The sequence below is a fragment of the Ranitomeya imitator genome, chromosome 2, assembly GCF_032444005.1.
Source record: "Ranitomeya imitator isolate aRanImi1 chromosome 2, aRanImi1.pri, whole genome shotgun sequence".
NCBI classification, from domain to species: domain Eukaryota; kingdom Metazoa; phylum Chordata; class Amphibia; order Anura; family Dendrobatidae; genus Ranitomeya; species Ranitomeya imitator.
The window spans coordinates 133,907,143-133,925,315 of NC_091283.1; the positions used below are offsets into that span (position 1 = coordinate 133,907,143).

At 47.0% G+C, this 18,173-nt stretch overlaps 1 protein-coding gene across 3 annotated transcripts in view; it reads left to right on the forward strand.

Annotated features, from left to right (window-relative positions):
• MED12 (mediator complex subunit 12) overlaps positions 1 to 18,173 on the forward strand; it is a 114,067-nt gene that overhangs the window by 35,338 nt on the left and 60,556 nt on the right. For all 3 annotated transcript variants that reach the window (XM_069747282.1, XM_069747283.1, XM_069747284.1), the window contains exons 18-20: positions 7,752 to 7,895; positions 7,998 to 8,161; positions 10,330 to 10,461. In XM_069747282.1, the coding sequence (XP_069603383.1) occupies positions 7,752 to 7,895; positions 7,998 to 8,161; positions 10,330 to 10,461 (440 nt within the window). The remainder of the gene's footprint in view (positions 1 to 7,751; positions 7,896 to 7,997; positions 8,162 to 10,329; positions 10,462 to 18,173) is intronic.

Below are 18,173 nucleotides of genomic sequence, written 5' to 3' on the forward strand. Positions count from 1 at the left end.
CTGCCCTTCACCATGCTGTTATTTTAATTACATCCAAACACAGTTGGTTCCGACCTTCCTATAAATGCAGGCTTTACAATGTTATTAGCCAGAAGTAAGTGTCCACACTAGGCAGACAGGTCAGGTACCCATCCGATCTGAGATTACCTTGACGTTTGGTGAATGGGCTCACAATTGTTGGCCAAATCTTGTACTAAGCATCTCATGTGTTTTTTTTTTTTCATAGATTTCACAAGCCATTATGCTATTCTTTCATGTATCACACATTTCCTTGCTTTAGTACAGTAAAATTGAGTGCAGCCATTGATCTATTTGCTAAGCAGAGTTTTTCAACACTTTTTTTTGTGTGTGTGCTGAAAACGCCCTCCTCGGCATATACACGAGTCATTGTCCCAGGAGACGGCGGGGAGGGGGAGCAGCAGGTCACAGAAGTCAGGAACCGACGGCTAAAGCATGTGCCCGCTGCTATAGAGAAATGAATATTCACTGCACTTGCAATGAATATTCATTTCTCTTACAGCACATAGTGACAGCCGTAGCCGCCGGCTTCCAGCAGCTGCAGGGCTATCACGGGTGCCTGCTCATTAGGGTAATGAATATTCACCTCTCTCCACTCCCATAGGTGTGGAGAGAGGTGAATATTCATTCTCTTAATGATCGGGGACACTTGATGGCTGGGGCACAGGAGCTGCTGACACCAGAACAAGGTGCGCGAGGGCGCGCAGGGAAGGTAAGTAGGGTGTTTTTTTTTTTTTTCTCTATGCTTTTCTCATGGGGGCCACGCATGCAAGGATGGGGAAAGGAGCCATGCTTGCAAGGATGAGGGGTAACGAGCCACACAGACAAGGTTGGGTATAAGGAGCCATTCAGACAAGGATGGGAATGTGGAGCCATGCAGACAAGGATGGGAATGAGGAGCCACACGGACAAGGATGGGAATGAGGAGCCACACGGACAAGGATGGGAATGAGGAGCCACACGGACAAGGATGGGAATGAGGAGCCACACGGACAAGGATGGGAATGAGGAGCCATGCAGACAAGGATGGGCATGAGGGCACAATGCATACCTGGTTTATGCTCTAGTCAATAAGCTTTCCCAGGTGCCTTGGCTTATACTCGGGTTGGCTTATACACGAGTATATACTGTAAATAGAATAACCTGCAGCATCCATGTTTATGGAGACTTTGATGCTGATTTGACCTTTTCTTTCTTGTTTCATTGGGGGACACAGGTAATCATGGGTGTATGCTGCTGTCGCTAGTAGGCTGACACTATGCAAATAAAGAAAAATAACTCCTCCCCGGCAGTATTTACCTACCGACAGGCACCAGGCAACTCAGTTTTTGCTTCGTGTCTGTAGGAGGCGGACCTGGATCTAACACTGAATCCGCATTTCTTTTTCTTTAAGGGATTGTGTGTGTTTATTAATCTTTTTCCCTTTCGTTTCAGATACACTTCTGGGGGTTACAGGGTGCAGGTCTTCTCACCCTGATTCCCCGCATTAAGCAACCGAGAGAGCAGTGTGGTATCATCCATATCGTACCCTCTCGGATCCGCTGGGCAGGACTTTTTCATGTCACCTTGGGGTGTTCATGTCTACTTTCGGTGGCCAGTCCTTGCCTTTCCCCCCCCCCTCATCCCTCTCCTCGGAGTGGGCTGAGAGGAATACGGTGGTCACCTGCGGTGACCTCGCCCCTTCTGCGTCGGTTGATATAGCGCGGGAAGGAGGACCACATCTCCCAGGACCCTTTCTACCATCAAGGGATCCTGATGCGTTCCTCATCTTCAGGTAGGAAATTCTTCAAGCAACAACAGTCGCTTTCGAATCCCCCTCCCCCATCCCATGAGACCTCCCCCCCGCCGTCCCCGCATCGTCGCAATCTCCATGCAGGGGCACTTAACCTTATTATTCAACAGAACTCGCCGCTGCACGGGCGCTCCGTTACCGGGCTAGGGGATTCGGGGGCCATCGGGCTCTTTTATTTACATCTCGTGCCTCTTTCCTCGCAGCCCTTCTTTTCCACCATATTCCTTTCCGGCAAGTCTCTGCCCCGGGAGGCCGTGCCCCTTCTTCTTCCTTGTCCCCAGCTCTGGACACACCTCACTTGCAGCCCAGCGCTGGTATTGGCCGCGCTCCAGCGGGCCACACCCCCCATTTCCCTGCCGGCCTATCGGGCGCTAGGTTTCTCTTCAGTTGCCACACTCCACTGTTTGGCGCGTTGTCTGCATGAGCAGACGCTCGCAGCCTGCGCTTTCCCTTCCAGCTGCCTCCTGTGCATCGCGTACTCTGGAATTCCTCTCCATAGGTGGAGGACACAGTGTAACTGCGCTTTCTCCAGGTCTGTAGATTTTTTTGCTATTCTCCATCCCCGGCTGATTTTCCTCCAGGCATCATCACCTGCTGGCATATTGCTTCAGGTACCTTTTTCACTCTACCTATGCCCAACCTTGCAGGGGCCCCTGGCTATATCCCTACGGTAATTCACTATTCTTGTGCCCGCTGTAAGAAAAAGTGGGCTTCAGGCCAGCCGTCGCCTTTCTGTACGTCCTGCAGTCCTTCCATCATGTCTGTCTCTCAGGAGGCCCCTAATGCTCGGGATGAGTACACTCCCCCTCTCCCGGAGTGGGCTGTTGCAATGTCTCAGACAGTCTCAGACCTAAAGTATCTCAGTCCCTGGTTCAGGTACTAGAACGTATTCCACTGCTGACTACTGCCACCAGTGCCATGAACGCTTCTCACAGCGATTCGCTCGCACCTGTTCAAGACCCTCACAGGGGCAGACTTGAGAAAACAACCAGAAAGCGTTTTCTGTCTAGTTCTTCATCCACTTCTCCGTATCCAACTGCGTCAGCCGGAATACCGTTCTCTACCCGTTCCCCCTCTTCCCAGGCGGACGTTGGGTCAGATGTATCCTCTGTCGGATTCTGACTCAGATGCAGGTCAGACTTCCGCAACGCAGGATATGATTGACAGCCTTATCTGACCCATTATTCAAGCGCTTGAGCTTAAAGAGGAAGAAGCAGCTTCTCAGGACATCTCTGTTTCCTTCAGACGGATGAAGCGTCCTTGTAGAGTTTTTCCCAATCATAAGGAATTTGATAACACTACGTCTAGGCACTGGGAACACCCTGGTAAACGTTTTCCAGGTAGGAAACGTTTAGACATTTTATACCTGTTTGCTGTAGACCTTGTTAGCAAATGGTCCGATTCTCCTAAGGTAGATCCACCTGTGTCTAGATTATCGTCCCAGACAGTGCTGTCCATTCCTGACGCTGCGTCTCTAAAGGACCCCACGGACAGACAAATTGAGGCTCTAACCAAATCAGATTTTGAAGCTTCTGGTATCTCCCTCTGCCCCAATTTCGCCTCTACCTGGGTGGCAAAAGCGGTGTCGGCCTGGGCCAAAACCCTGTGCAGAGGTATTGTAGCTTTGGCTCCCGCACAGGAGCTAGCGGATTTAGCAGATCAGATTTCACTGGCTGGAAAGTACCTTCTGAATGCTTCTCTGGATGCGGCTGCTTGCTCTACAAGAGCAAAAGACAATATTGTCGCCATTCGCCGTGTCCTCTGGCTGAAGGCGTGGAACGCAGATCCCGCTTCCAAAAAATCCCTCACAGTTTTGCCTTTCCAGGGATCCAGGCTCTTTAGAGCGCGACGCCACGGGCAGTAAGAGCACTTCTCTTCCACAATCTAAGCCTAGGCGTCCCTTCAATAGAAAGGGACCCCATTCCTTTCGCCCCTTTCACTCTTCGCCTCCTCAGGTGGTGCCTCTCAGAATGACTGGTCTTCCACTCAAAGGGACCGAAGGAAGCCTTCTTTCAGGCCTACCCCTCACTGGAGAGCTGAAGGCCGCTCCTCCAAATCTTCCGGTTCTCGCGACCACAGATTTTCTTCCAAATGAGGGTCACCCCCACCTGGAAATCTTTCCAGGGTGGGAGGCAGGCTTCTTCTGTTCACGGAGCCTTGGTTTTCAGCGGTCGACGCCTGGGTCAGGGAGATTGTCACATCAGGTTACAAAATAGAATTTTCGTCGCCCCCAGGAAGACTTTTTTTCCTCTCCCGCCCACCCAAACAGCCCTCCCATGTCCCAGGGCTTTTTCAGGCGGTCGATTCCCTTCTCGCCTCAGGGGTAATCGTCCTAGTACCTTCCAACCAGCGGTTTTCCGGTTTTGACTCAAATCTATTTGTAGTTCCGAAAAAAGATGGCTCTCTTTGCCCGATTTTGGACCTCAAACTGTTGAACCGCCACCTCCGGATTCGGCACTTCAAGATGGAGTCCTTGCGCTCGGTGATCGCCTCCATGGAACCGGGAGAATTTCTGTGCTCTGTGGACATTCGGGATCCGTGTCTGCACATTCCGATTTGTGTTCAGCATCAGGTTCCTTCGTTTTGCGATCCAGGACCAATATTTTCAATTCACAGCTCTTCCTTTCGGCTTGACGTCCACCCCCAGAGTCTTTACAAAGCTAATGGCGGTGGTCATGGCCATCCTTTAGTCGAAGGGGATTCTCGTAATTCCTATCTCGACGATCTCCTCGTAAAGGGTCCATCTCGCCGCGACTGCGGTCGCAGTCTCCAGATCACTCTGGACACGTTAACCCGCCTCGGTTGGATAATCAACGAACAAAAGTCCACCTTGATTCCGACCCAGCGTCTAGAATTCCTGGGCATGGAATTCAACACCATTCAGGCTCAGGTCTTCCTCCCAAGGGAGAAATTGCTCTCTTCGGAGGGGCTTCAAAGTCCTAAAGCGTCCTACCCCCTACCTCTACTGCTCGGCATGAGGGTTCTGGGCAAGATGGTCGCTTCCATGGAAGCGGTCCCTTCCCTTATGCTCAATTCCACTCTCACCCTCTCCAGCTGGCCCTCCTGTCCTTTTGGGACAGGAATTGACTCTCCTTAGACCGCCCAGTTCGCCTCCCTCTCGATGTGAGACAGTCTCTCACTTGGTGGACGCTATCGACTTCCATTCTGCATCATTTCTCCCCCTCTGCTGGCAGGTCATCACCTCAGATGCCAGTCTCCAGGTGTGAGGTGCTGTCTTTCTCCACCTCACAGCCCACGGGCGGTTGGACTGATCAAGAGGCACGCCTCCTGATCAATCTCATGGAAATCAGAGCTATTTTTCTAACCCTCCTCCGCTGGCAGCCCCTCCTCTCGGGAAAACCGGTCTGCATTCAGTCAGACAGCGCCACAGCTGTGGCTTACATAAACCATCAGGGAGGGACTCGCAGCAAGCAAGTCATGACGGAGGTGGCAAAAATACTGCGGTGGGCGGAGAACCACGTTCCCTCCATATCAGCTGTCCACATCCCAGGGGTGGACAATTGGAAAGCCGACTTTCTCAGCCGTCGGGGGCTCATGTCAGGCGAGTGGGCTCTTCTCCCCGCTGTCTTCGACCAGATTTGCCAAAGGTGGGGCGTGCCAGACGTCGATTTAATGGCCTCCCGAGCAAACCACAAGGTTCCCCAGTACGTATCCAGATCCCGAGATCCGAGGGCCATCAGCTGCGATGCTCTCGTGATCTCGTGGGCCCAGTTTCAGATGCCTCACCTGTTCCCGCCTCTTCCTTTGCTTCCAAGGGTCGTAAAGAAGATAGTCAGAGGGGGTTCCCGTTCTCTTAGTAGCTCCATATTGGCCCCGCAGAGCCTGGTATGCAGAGCTAATGAACATGTTATCGGACGTACCTTGGAAGCTCCCAGACCGTCCGGATCTTCTATCGCAGGGTTCCCTCTTCCACCTGAGTTCTCGGTCTCTGAATTTAATGGTATAGCCGTTGAGGGCGCGATCATGAAGGATGCAGGTTTTTCTCAACGTGTCGTACAAACCATGATAAGAGCTAGGAAACCGGCATCTTCCCGTATCTACCATAGATGTTGGAAGGCGTTTTTCCGATGGTGTGACGTCAATGGTCTATCCCCTATGGTTTTTTCCCTTCCTTCACTTCTCGGATTTCTTCAGTTGGGTCTAGATTCGATCCTCTCCCTGAGCACGTTAAAGGGTCAGGTTTCTGCCTTGTCAATTCTCTTTCAGAGACCTTGCTTCTCTCCCCAGGTGAGAACCTTCCTTCAGGGGTTGCTCATGTTGCACCTCCTTACCATCCCCCGGTCGCTCCTTGGGACCTCAACCTTGTGCTCGGCGCCCTCCAGTGTACGCCTTTTGAACCGATTCGGATCATCTTTTTCTCTTCTTTCCTGAAAAGTAGCTTATTTGGTCACCATCACCTCGATCAGGAGAGTTTCTGAGTTGGTGGCGTTGTCCTGTCGTTCTCCCTTTCTGGTCCTTCATCAGGACAAAGTTGTCCTTCGGCCTGTCCCTTCTTTTCTGCCAAAGGTGGTTTCTGCTTTTCACATCAATGAAGACATAGTCCTTCCTTCTTTATGCCCTTCCCCAGTTCATCCTTTGGAGAAATCTCTCCACAAATTGGATGTGGTCAGGGCTATCCAAGTATACCTTGCCAGAACGGCTCCTTTTCGTCAGTCCGACCCTCTGTTTGTCGTCTCGGAAGGTCGCCAGAAGGGGTTCCCCGCCTGTAAGTCCACAATTGCTCGGTGGATCCGTTTGGCGGTCCTGGAGGCATACCGTGTTCAAGACAAACAGCCTCCCCCGGGGGTGAGGGCTCACTCTACCCGGGCTGTGGGAGCTTCTTGGGCAGTTTGTCACCAAGCTACAGCCTTGCAGGTTTGCAAGGCCGCAACTTGGTCATCCATCCACACCTTTGTGAAATTCTACAAGGTGCACACTAAGGCTTCTGCAGATGCAGGCCTGGGTAGGAAGATACTGCAGGCGGCGGTTTCGCCCCTGCCGACCTAGTTCTCTATTCTATTCTATTTTGGACGTCCCATGGTTACCTGTGTCCCCAATTAAGCAAGAAAGAAAGGGATTTTTGGTTCTTAATGTAAAATCTTTCTTGGAGCCTTCATTGGGGACACAGCACCCTCCCTTTATGTTGTACAGTATTGGCCAACGTGCCATTGTTGTGGGTTGGTACAAAGGTTGAGTTGTTTAGGCTATGTACACATGTTGCAGATTAAGCTTAGGAATTTCTGGTGCGGATTCATCCTCTCCTGGCAGAAAACGCACCTGCGGATTTGTCGCATTTTTTTGTGCGGTTCCGCAGCTGTTTTTGTGCGTTTTTGCTGTGGTTTTCTTGCGGATTTGCTGCGTTTTTTACCCCTGCGGTTTTCTATAATGGAATGGGTACAAAAACGCTGCAGATTCACAAAAAGGAAAGTGACATGCTACTTCTTTTAAACCGCAGCGTTTCCACAACGGATTTTCCGCAAAGTGTGCACAGAATTTTTTTTCTCTCATTGATTTACATTGTACTGTAAATCAATTGCAGATCAGCAGCGTTTCTGCACTGCAAAAAACGCTGCAGATCCGGAGAGAATCCGCAACGTGTGCACATACCCTTATACTTGTTCCTACTACTGCTTTTGCACCAACTGAGTTGCCTGCTGCCTGTCGGAGGGTGTATACTACCGGGGAGGAGTTATTTTTCTTTATTTGCATAGTGTCAGCCTCCTAGCGACAGCAGCACACACCCATGATTACCTGTGTCCCCCAATGAAGACTCCTAGAAAGAGATTTTACGGTAAGAACCAAAAATCCCTCTTTTCATTGCTGAACGTGAAATCCACTGACATATAGAGCATGCTACAGATTTTTTCTGTTTCCCACGAATGTTAGAATGTATGCAATTTATTTGTATTTTGTGGATAACTAACTCTTCTTTGGATTGCAGGTTTCTCGAAATGTACTTGAACAAATTACAAGCTTTGCTTTGGGATTATCTTATCACCTTCCTCTGGTGCAACATGTCCAGTTCATCTTTGACTTGATGGAGTATTCTCTTAATATTAGCGGTCTTATTGACTTTGCTATTCAGGTTTGCATTATACTTCTTAAGCTTTTTTTTTTTTTTTTTCATTAATTTTTGCTTTTTCACATTTATTTAGCTCTGTCTACTTTTTCCTTTTCATCCTTGCAGTTACTGAATGAGCTGAGTGTTGTTGAAGCAGAGCTCCTTCTAAAGTCTTCTGATCTTGTTGGTAGTTACACCATGGGACTATGTTTGTGCATTGTGGCTGTCCTGAGACATTATAACACCTGCCTGATTCTCAACCAGGAGCAGACCGCACAGGTGTTTGAAGGGTGAGAGCTATGCAGGAAAAGTGAATAATGAAATAAGTCTACTCCACGTTCTAAATTATTATGCAAATTGGATTTATCATTAAGATGCAACTTTTTTTTTTCAAATTCATGGATAGTCTTGTTTCTTAAAGAAAAACTACTTAAGAGGGGCGTTCCAAATTATTAAGCAGTCACAGGTTTCAAGTAATAAGGGAAAGAAAAAATTATGTCTTTGCTGCCAAAAAGCATTAAATTGTGATATGCCTTCAACAAGATATGAAAACATTTAGATATTTCAAGAAAACCTAAGTGCGATCATCGTACTGTGAAGAGATTTGTGGCCAATGCAGAACATAGATGGGTTAGTGCAGATAAAGGCATAATGAGGAAGGTTTTTGCCAGACAAATTCATAGGATTAAGAAAGAAGCTGCTATAATACTATTAATAAGCAGCAAACCTGTATTTGAAGCTGCTGGTGCCTCTGGAGTCCTTCAAACCTCAAGGAGGTGTAGGTTCCTCCAGAGTCTTGCAGTTGTGCAAAACCTACTATTCATTCTAACAGATTACGAAGAGGGTAAATGGAACCAACTTAAGGGATGATGTTATTAAAACTTGAGTTTTATTGTAATTAATTAATATGGTCTAACTGATAATGATTAAAATAACTCAGGTATTGCTGAGCTACTCCCCTGATGAAGCCAGTCATTGTGAAACATGTCAGGGAGGCTGAGTGAAGTTTAATCAGTTATAGTGGTCTTGCAACTGACATCTATAATTGTCCTAAGAAAAGCTATCCTAGCTAGTGGACTGCAGCCATTAAACTAGGTAAGATGGTATCCATCGTACCAAAATAACCATACCAACCGTAGTAAAATCCTCTTCATGCCTGACAATGCACCATCTCATGCTGTAAAGACCTCCAAGTCATTGGCTCCTATGTGCATAAAAGGAGAGAAACTCATTGGTGGCCACCATCCTCCCCTGACCTCAACACTATCGAGAACCTCAAGCAAAACGCCTATGAGGGTGAAAGGCAGTTCACCTCAAAACAGCAGCTCTGGGAGGTTATTCTGGCATCCTGCAAATAAATTCAAGCACAAACTAGCTAGAAACACACAAGTTCAATGGATGCAAGAATTGTGAAAGTGATATCAAAATGTGGTATTTTTTTTTCTTTTTTAAGTTAAAAAAACAAAGCAAAAATGCTATCATTGGGAGGTTTCTCCAATAAAAGATTGATGATTTGAAGCTAATTTGCATCTAGGAAAAAGAGAAAATAAATCGTTTAATCATTGCAGCTTTTACACTTGTCACTAGGTAAGATGAAGCATTAACTTTTGCGGTGTACGGTTGTGGCCAAAAGTGTGTTGAGCCTGACACGTGGAGACCATGCCACAAGGCAAATGTGATTACCAAGTGGCTTAGCGCACAAAACAATGAAAGTTTGCGTCCAATCCCATGAAATTTTCTGGCTGTCAATCCAAAGCACTGATGGGTTGTAATTAACGAGGCTTGGCCAAGAAAGCTGATATCCAGCTGCCAGGGCGAAAGGGAATTTAAAGGGAATCTTGTCATCAGGATTTCACTCCCCAAACTATTTATGTAACCATGTAGCTCTGTCAAAGACGAGTCCTGCAATACCTTTACATGGCCAGTCCGCTCCTTCGTGACTGAGAAATTGGCATTTGAATTGGTATACAAATGAGGCTGAACAGCTGTGGTAGATCTAGACACTCTAGTGACCAATGTGGACAACCCTTTTTGGTAGAAGACCCCATACGCTTAGACTATTGTTGGCTTAACCTGACCATATTCACTGGTTTGGACAACACTAGCCAAATGTATATGGTGTCCCTGGCCGACTGAGGGTCAGGAGCGATGGCGATCAGGCATCTGCCATTTTGGACTGGCTATCACATTGTTTTTCCTGAGAGAAGCTGCAGGCCGACATGTCGGTCCACCGGTTTTTGTGTGTTTTTTTTTTTTTTATTGTTTTATAGAGAACACAGGAGCGCTCGGCCGAAGGAAGGCACATCTGTCTGTGTTTGGAAGAAACTGCAGAGATGACTGTCGGCCGAAAGATCACCTGAAGCCTCCTTTGGCTGACAGCCATCTAATGTGTACGCCCAACCTAAGATGACCAGTGCCATGGATGGTGTCTAAATGTTCTATATTTCTTCTCTTACAGACTTTGTGGAGTGGTAAAGCATGGCATGAACCGGTCAGATGGTTCCTCTGCTGAACGTTGTATTCTGGCATATTTGTATGACTTGTACATGTCTTGCAGTCACCTGAAAAGCAAGTATGGAGAACTATTTAGGTAAGTAGAAGACATTCAGTTTGCAAACGTAAGAAATCGCTGAAATTTATTGAATGGTTTTACTGTTTTAACTTTTTTTTTTCTTGGTCGGCGTTACTTTTATAGCACTGTGGCCTGAAAAATGGCTGTAATACAACTTGTGTCCTTATACAGAGTACCCTGACTTATTTTACCTGGTCCTATGCAGCTGTTTCTCAGCATGGTATCCCGGACCTCAATCATCTGAACTGTCCAATAGTTTGTCTGTTAGGGTATGTGCACATGTTGCGGATTTGACTGTGGTATTTTCTGTGCAGATTCTGCATTTCTTGACAGAAAACGCAGGTCAGAATCTGCGCATTTTTTGTACTTCTTTTTTGTGGATTTTGTGCGGATTTCTTCCTTTTTTTTTTTTTACCCCTGCAGCTTTCTATTATGGAATGGTTGCAGAAATGCAGCAGATCCACAAAAAGAATTGACTTTGTCCTTTTTTGTTTTCCATGTGGATTTTTCTGCACCATTAGCACAGCGTTTTGTTTTTTTTTGCCATTGATTTACATTGTACTGTAAATCCCTTGCGGATCTGCAGTGTTTCTGAGCGGAAAAAAAGCGCTGCAGATCCGCAGGAAATCTGCAACGTGTGCACACAGCCTTAGGTAATAGTACATAAAATGTGAAAAGGGCACTCTGATGGGAACATATCGGCTGATTGTAAATAAGTAGAAAACTCACCAGTTTTATGAGGCTGATTGTGAGGTATTTATTTGTCTTAGGCCGGGGTCCCATTAGCGTATGGCATCCGATGATTCTCTCATGCAGGAGCATCGGATGCGATATGCTAATGACCCTCGGCTCCTGCTCTGTTGCGAGTGGGATCCGAGTGTCTGTGCTCTCTGCTCCAAGCCTCTCGCATGAGAAAATCGTAGCGCAGCTGCAGAGGAGACGGAGAAATAGAGATTTTTGTGGACTCACCGTAAAATCCTTTTCTCTGAGCCAATCATTGGGGGACACAGACCGTGGGTGTATGCTGCTGCCACCAGGAGGCTGACACTAAGTGATACAAAGAAAGTTAGCACCTCCCCTGCAGTATACACTGTCATGCTGGCTGCCAGAGAACCAGTTCAGTGCAAAAGCAGTAGGAGATCAATAATAACATATAACATGTCAAATTACAGAACAAACACAGAGCCATTAACAGGGTGGGCGCTGTGTCCCCCAATGATTGGCTCGGAGAAAAGGATTTTAAGGGGAGTACACAAAAATCCCTATTTCTCCCTCACCTCATTGGGGGACACAGACCATGGGACATCCCAAAGCAGTCCCTGGGTGGGGATAACATAGCAGTTAGGCAGGGCCTGATCTGTTATCTAAGAATGCGCCACCGGGGCCTGCAGACTCCACCTGCCCAGACTCGCATCTGCAGAAGTCTGGGTGTGAATATTGTAGTGCTTCAAGAATATGTGCGGACTGGATGAAACTGCAACCTTGTCGGCCTGCTCTGCTGACACCTGGTGGTGCCTAATGACCCAAGAAGCCACTATCGACGAAGTGGGGAGTGCCCTGATCCCCGCTGGGATAGGCTGACCTCTGACGCGGAATGACCCCTGGATGGTGTAACAAATCCACCAGGCTAACATAGCCGATGAAGTGGCTAAACACTTCCTGTAACTGGCAGGAAGCCCAAATAAGGTGTCCAACCTTCGGAAGGACGCCGTCCTCAATACGTACCTTCTCAGACCACTCGCCTCGTCCAGAGTATGGGGATCCTGTTCCGTTTTGTGGACTGGTGCAGAACAAGACGAGGGAAGAACGATGTCCTCGTAACAGAGGGAGCACGATACCACATTGGTAACAAGGGACGAGGACGGCCTGAGGACAACCCTTGCCTTGATGGCAATAAGGAAAAGAGACTGAAAGGACAGAGCGGCTTGCTCCGAAGACTCGCCTGAATGACGTGACCGCAGAGAAAAAGGCGACCTTACATGACAGTAAAGTCTGTCTGGCTCAAAAGGAGTCTATTGTAAGACCGCCCAGGTCCATTAAGGTCCCAAAGATCTAACGGTAGGCGATGGGGAAGAACCGCATGGGGAAAACTCCCTGCGAGAAAGTCCCTATTTGCAGTTTTGTTGCAATAAGACCAGAAAAGGCTAAAATCTAGACTTATAACGAGCTGAACGTCAGGCCTGAATCTGGATTGTTTTGAAGGAAAACTAAAAAAAGGTAAAGAGTTTTGGGTCTGAATAGCAGACCCGCCCGTGTGCCTCCTATGGACACTAAGCAAGAACTGGTTCTCTTGGAGCCAGCAGGAGGGCGTATACTGCAGGGGAGGAGCTAACTTTCTTTGTAATAGGGTCATTCCATGTCAAGTGAACCAATGATTTTTACCACTATATTTTTAATTCTTTTGAGATTTTGTTATTTTGTAATAGTGTGTCAGAGAATGCAAAATGTGAAGAAAAAAAATTCTAGATTTTTTTTTTTTTTTGTATTTTTTGTATTAATTTTCAAAGTTCGGAAAAAGTGTGAATTTCGCTGTTGCCTGCCTTTTACATTTCTCCCCATAACTCAGGCTAGAAAAAAGATAGAGAAACAAAATAAACACTATTCTGCTCAGAACTGTACAGGCTTTCACCAGATATGTCACAAGAGTATCTTTGATAATATTTTGCGTATGCGAACACAAGCGCAAAACTTTAAAATGCATTTCCGAAAAAAACGTTTAATTTAAGAATTTCAAAAACTGCACATGTGCCTGCTATGCTCCTAGCCACATCTGTACCAAAATACAAGCTGGGATCGTGATGGGATCATATTTTAAAAAAACTATTACAGTGTCAGTTCAAAAATCTTGAATTCAGATCTGTTCAGCCTGTGGTCTAACAGTGTGAGGTCTATATTTACCAAATAATCCATGATTTTTAGATATTACTGTGTTATTTTATTATGTTACAGCTTAGAAGCAGGAGAGGACAGAGGAGAAGCTTTGTTAGGGCTGAGAATGACCAGGGGTAGACAGTAAAAATGCAGAGCAGATGACCGGCCGGCAGCTCGGGCCTCCAGAGGCCACAATCACACCAAATCTTACCACCCAGGCAACTCCTCAAATGGAGGGAGAAAAATATTCTTAACATCCAGTCCATGTATTGTACAAACCAGGACTACGAAGAGGAGGAGGAGAGTTTGTGAAAACCTCGGATACAGGAAGCAGAAAGGGGGATCAGCAATACCGCACTGTCATCCCATGTCGAGAAACAGAAATAAAAACAAGGGTTTCTTCATTCAGCAAAGAGAGTGACGTCCATTACGTGGTAGGAGGCGGCACAAGATCGGCAATGGATGACATAACTGGTGAATATGATCGGCGCTGGTGGCGACTACTGGACTCTCCAAAGATTGTGAAAATGTAGAAGTAGAAGTGACTTTTCTGCAGCTTCTGGTCCAGCGCCGTCCTTTGTGTATCCAAGAAAACCAGACATTGTAAAAGTTAACAAAAATCAGATATAACTCAGGTTGAGCCGAGCACCATGACCGGCCGCACATACTCTGACACAGAAGGAAACGGCCATTACTAGTAAGCCCTTATGGACAAGATGACATTTCACCCACTAGAAGGGACACATTGATGATAAAAGGCCAGTGTAAAAACCTACTATTAATTGTTTGATTAGTTCATATTTTATAGAACGAGGATTTAACTACTGGACTATTCTTCTTAAACACTTCATAAATGACATGTTTAGTGATATAATAGAAAAAAAATTGTTACATGTATAAATAGGTGGTAAAATTATTGGTTCTTTTAATCTTGTTTTCCAGTTCACCACCTGGCAGCACACTGGAGGACGTCCTTCTTATCCTTGATGGGACAGGAACACGAGAGGTTAAAAGGACCCTCCCCCTACCACCCTTCAGTGTTTTTCCTGTCCCATCAGGGATAGGAACGGACAAGAGGATCTGCCGTTCTGTGCGGGGGGGGGGATGTGGATCGGGGGGGCTCAGCCTCACCCTTCCCTCCTGAGACACCCGTTGGCTGACACCCGCCCGAAGGGTCCCTCAGCCTACCAGTGTAGCGCTGCTCCTGGGTTGGGGATCGCTTCCTCCTGGCGGGGGCGCTCGATTCCTCCGTCCGTCCCCTGGTGTGTGCAGGCTCAGCGGCGGCCTCTGCTGGCGTCGGCGTCTCCATGCGGCCGCTGGGGGAACCAGTTCAACGCCGCACCTTCCTCTCTTTCCGGCCGCATGTCACTTCCAGTTTGCGGCTGAGGGTGACGGACGGCGTCTCTGCTACAGGAAGTGCAGAGAAAAGAGCGGTGGAGAACGCTGGAGCGTCATTTTTTGTTTTTTTGAAGTGAGGAACAGCATAAAAAGGTATGTGCAGGGGCGGTAGTGATCTCTAGAACATCATGGAGGACGCAGCTAGAGCAGAGGGTCAGGAGTCAGCAGCACTAGTAAGTAGAGGCCAAAAAAAAAAAAAACGCTAGTGTTTGAGATATATATATCAAACACTAGCGTTATATATATATATATATATATATATATATATATATACATACATACATACATACATACATACATACATACATATATATATATATATATATATATATATATATATATATATATATATATATATATACACATATATATATATATATATATATATATATATATATATATATATATATATATATATATATATATATATATATTCTCCATAGGCAGCCTCCCTATCTGAGAAATCGGTAAAGAAACCCAGTAGGAATAAGAAGTGTCCTATCTGTGCGGTTAAGCTAAAGGATTCCTGGCAGAAACCCCTATGTGAAGTGTGCACCTGCAAAGTCATAGGAGAGGAGCAGGCGTCTCTTATGTCTAATATGAGAGCCATGATAAGGGAGGAAGTTCAGGCTTCAGTCTCAAGTCTGGTACTCCCTCAAGTTTCACCCTCACCTTCACCTTCGGAGAGGCCGAGGAAAAGACCAAGGGTCGAGTACTCTTCCATAGACTCATCATCCTGTGGGTCGGAGGTAGAGGAGGAAGATGAGAGTAGAGATCCCCCGGAGAAAGGGAGAAGATATCTGTTCTCTGCTGCGGACACTGGAGAACTGTTGGAAGCAGTGCGGCACACCATGCAGGTGGAGGAGCCGCAGCCATCTTGCTCCATTCAGGACGAAATGTTTGGAGGCTTGCGCTCACAGACATCCAAGGTGTTCCCTGTTAACTCCCATATCAGATCTATGATTCTGGAGGAATGGGAGGAAGCCGAGAAGAGACTGACTATCCCTAAGGACTTCAGACTTCGATTGCCGTTTAACCCAGAGGAAGTCAAGGAGTGGGTTGATGTACCAAAAATTGACATACCCTTGGCTAAAGTCTCCAAAAGGACGGCGATTCCGTTTGAAGATTCGTCCAACTTGAAAGAACCCATGGACAGAAAAGCAGATGGCCTTCTTAAAAGGGCCTGGGAAAGTTCCTCGGCAATTATTGGGACTAATATTGCAGCGACATCTGTGGCCCGCTCCATGGACCTTTGGCTAGATGATCTCAAAGATCAGTTGATAGCTAAAACATCCAGAGATAATATTCTAAAATCCCTACCCTTGCTAAAACTAGCAACTACCTTCTTGGCAGACGCATCTGCAGAATCGGTTAGGTTCGCAGCTAGGGGCCAGTCGCTATCGAATGCAGCCCGTAGAGCCATCTGGCTTAAGAGCTGGTCAGGGGACATGCATTCTAAGAATAAATTGTGTGCTATACCCTTTTCCGGGGGCAAGGTCTTCGGACCAGTCCTCGACGATATTTTAGAGAAAGCTGCAGATGTTAAGAGAGGTTTTCCGGAAGAGAAACCTAAAAAATTCCAGCCCTTTCGGAGGCCCCGCTACAATCAAAAACCCGATTATAGGGGTAAGGGAAAGCAGGGTAGATGGAGCTACCAAAAAGGGGGGGATAACAGGCCTAAAAATAAAGAATCAAGCTACTCTGGACAGGGTTCCAGTTACCGCAGAAAATGACGCCATCAGAGTGGGGGGTCGTCTGACAGGTTTTCTGGAAGGTTGGAGGGAGATCACATCAAGTCCATGGGTCTTACAGATAGTATCCCAGGGATACAAAATAGAATTCACATCTCTTCCTCCCGAAAGATTCCTGGTATCCAGCTCCCATCTAAAACTGTCATCCCCCATGTGGTCAGACATTCAGGACCTTCTAAAAATGGCGGCCATTGTCCCAGTACCCCCTCAGGAAGAGGGCAGGGGTCATTACTCCAATCTCTTCTCGGTAACAAAACCATCGGGAGAATCGAGAACCATTATAAATTTAAAACATCTGAACAATTGGGTCATTTACAAAAGGTTTAAGATGGAGTCGATTCGGTCCACCATTCCCCTGTTGGGAAAAGGCATGGTCATGTGCACTCTAGACTTAAAGAGTGCATATTACCATGTTCCCATCTATCTAAACCATCAGAGGTTCCTGCGGTTCGCGGTAGTCTTGGAAGGAAAGATCTTCCATTTCCAATTCCGCTGTCTCCCCTTCGGCCTGGCCTCCGCTCCCAGCGTTTTTACAAAACTTATGGATAGAAGTAGTTGCTTTCCTGAGGAATCAGGATATAATGGTGGTCCCCTATTTGGACGACTTCCTAATAGCAGCAGACTCAGAAGTCCAACTCAGGATCAACTATCGGTCCCTCATCTCAACTCTAGAGAATCTAGGATGGATTGTAAATTGGCAAAAATCAGACCTAATCCCAAAACCCAAAATAAAATTCTTGGGAGTCATGCTCGATTCACAAACAAGAATGTCCTTCCTTCCGGAGGACAGGCTGAAGGGCATAATACAGAAGATCCGTCACTTTTCCCGAGGTCGGAATACGATCAGAGACGGGATGAAGATACTAGGTCTGATAACGGCGTGTATTCCCTGTGTAAGATGGAGCCAGTTTCATTCTCGACAGCTTCAGAAGGGAGTCCTGAGAAGCTGGAACAAAAGACAAAACTCGCTGAACCGAACTCTGAACCTTACTCCGCAGATCAAAAGATCTCTGGGTTGGTGGACTCTTCCTGCGGCATCAAGGGGGTCCAAGACATCCGGCATTACAAGACCTGGCGGAATGGATATTCAAGTGGGCAGAAAAGTCGGTTCTATCAATCACGGCAATTCACCTGGAGGGCTCCAAGAACCAGTTGGCAGATTTCCTCAGCAGGAAAAGCGTATCCCCCACGGAGTGGGAACTGAACAACGAGGTGTTCAAAGACCTGTGTCATCATTGGGAAATGCCGACGGTGGACCTATTCGCTTCAAAGGGAAACGCAAAGCTCAGGACCTTCTACTCCCTAAACCCTTGGGAGACTCCTGCCGCGATCGATGCTTTCTCACAACCCTGGAATCACGGTCTCCTGTATGCATTTCCTCCTCTAGCGATGATTCCGAGGACACTCAGGAAAATCTGCGAGGACGAGGCCAAGGTCATTCTCATAGCTCCTCACTGGCCGAAACGCAGTTAGTTTTCTCAACAATGGGAACCATCAGTAGAAGAACCCCTCCTGTTGCCGGAGAGAGAGGATCTTCTTCTACAAGGACCAGTTCTACACCAGAATCCAGGAGCACTTCAGCTGGCGGCCTGGATCCTGAACGGATGGTCTTGAGAGCAAAAGGTCTCTCGGATGATGTCATTTCTACCCTTCAAGCGAGCAGGAAGCCGGTAACATCGGCTATTTATTTGAAAATTTGGAAGAGATTCT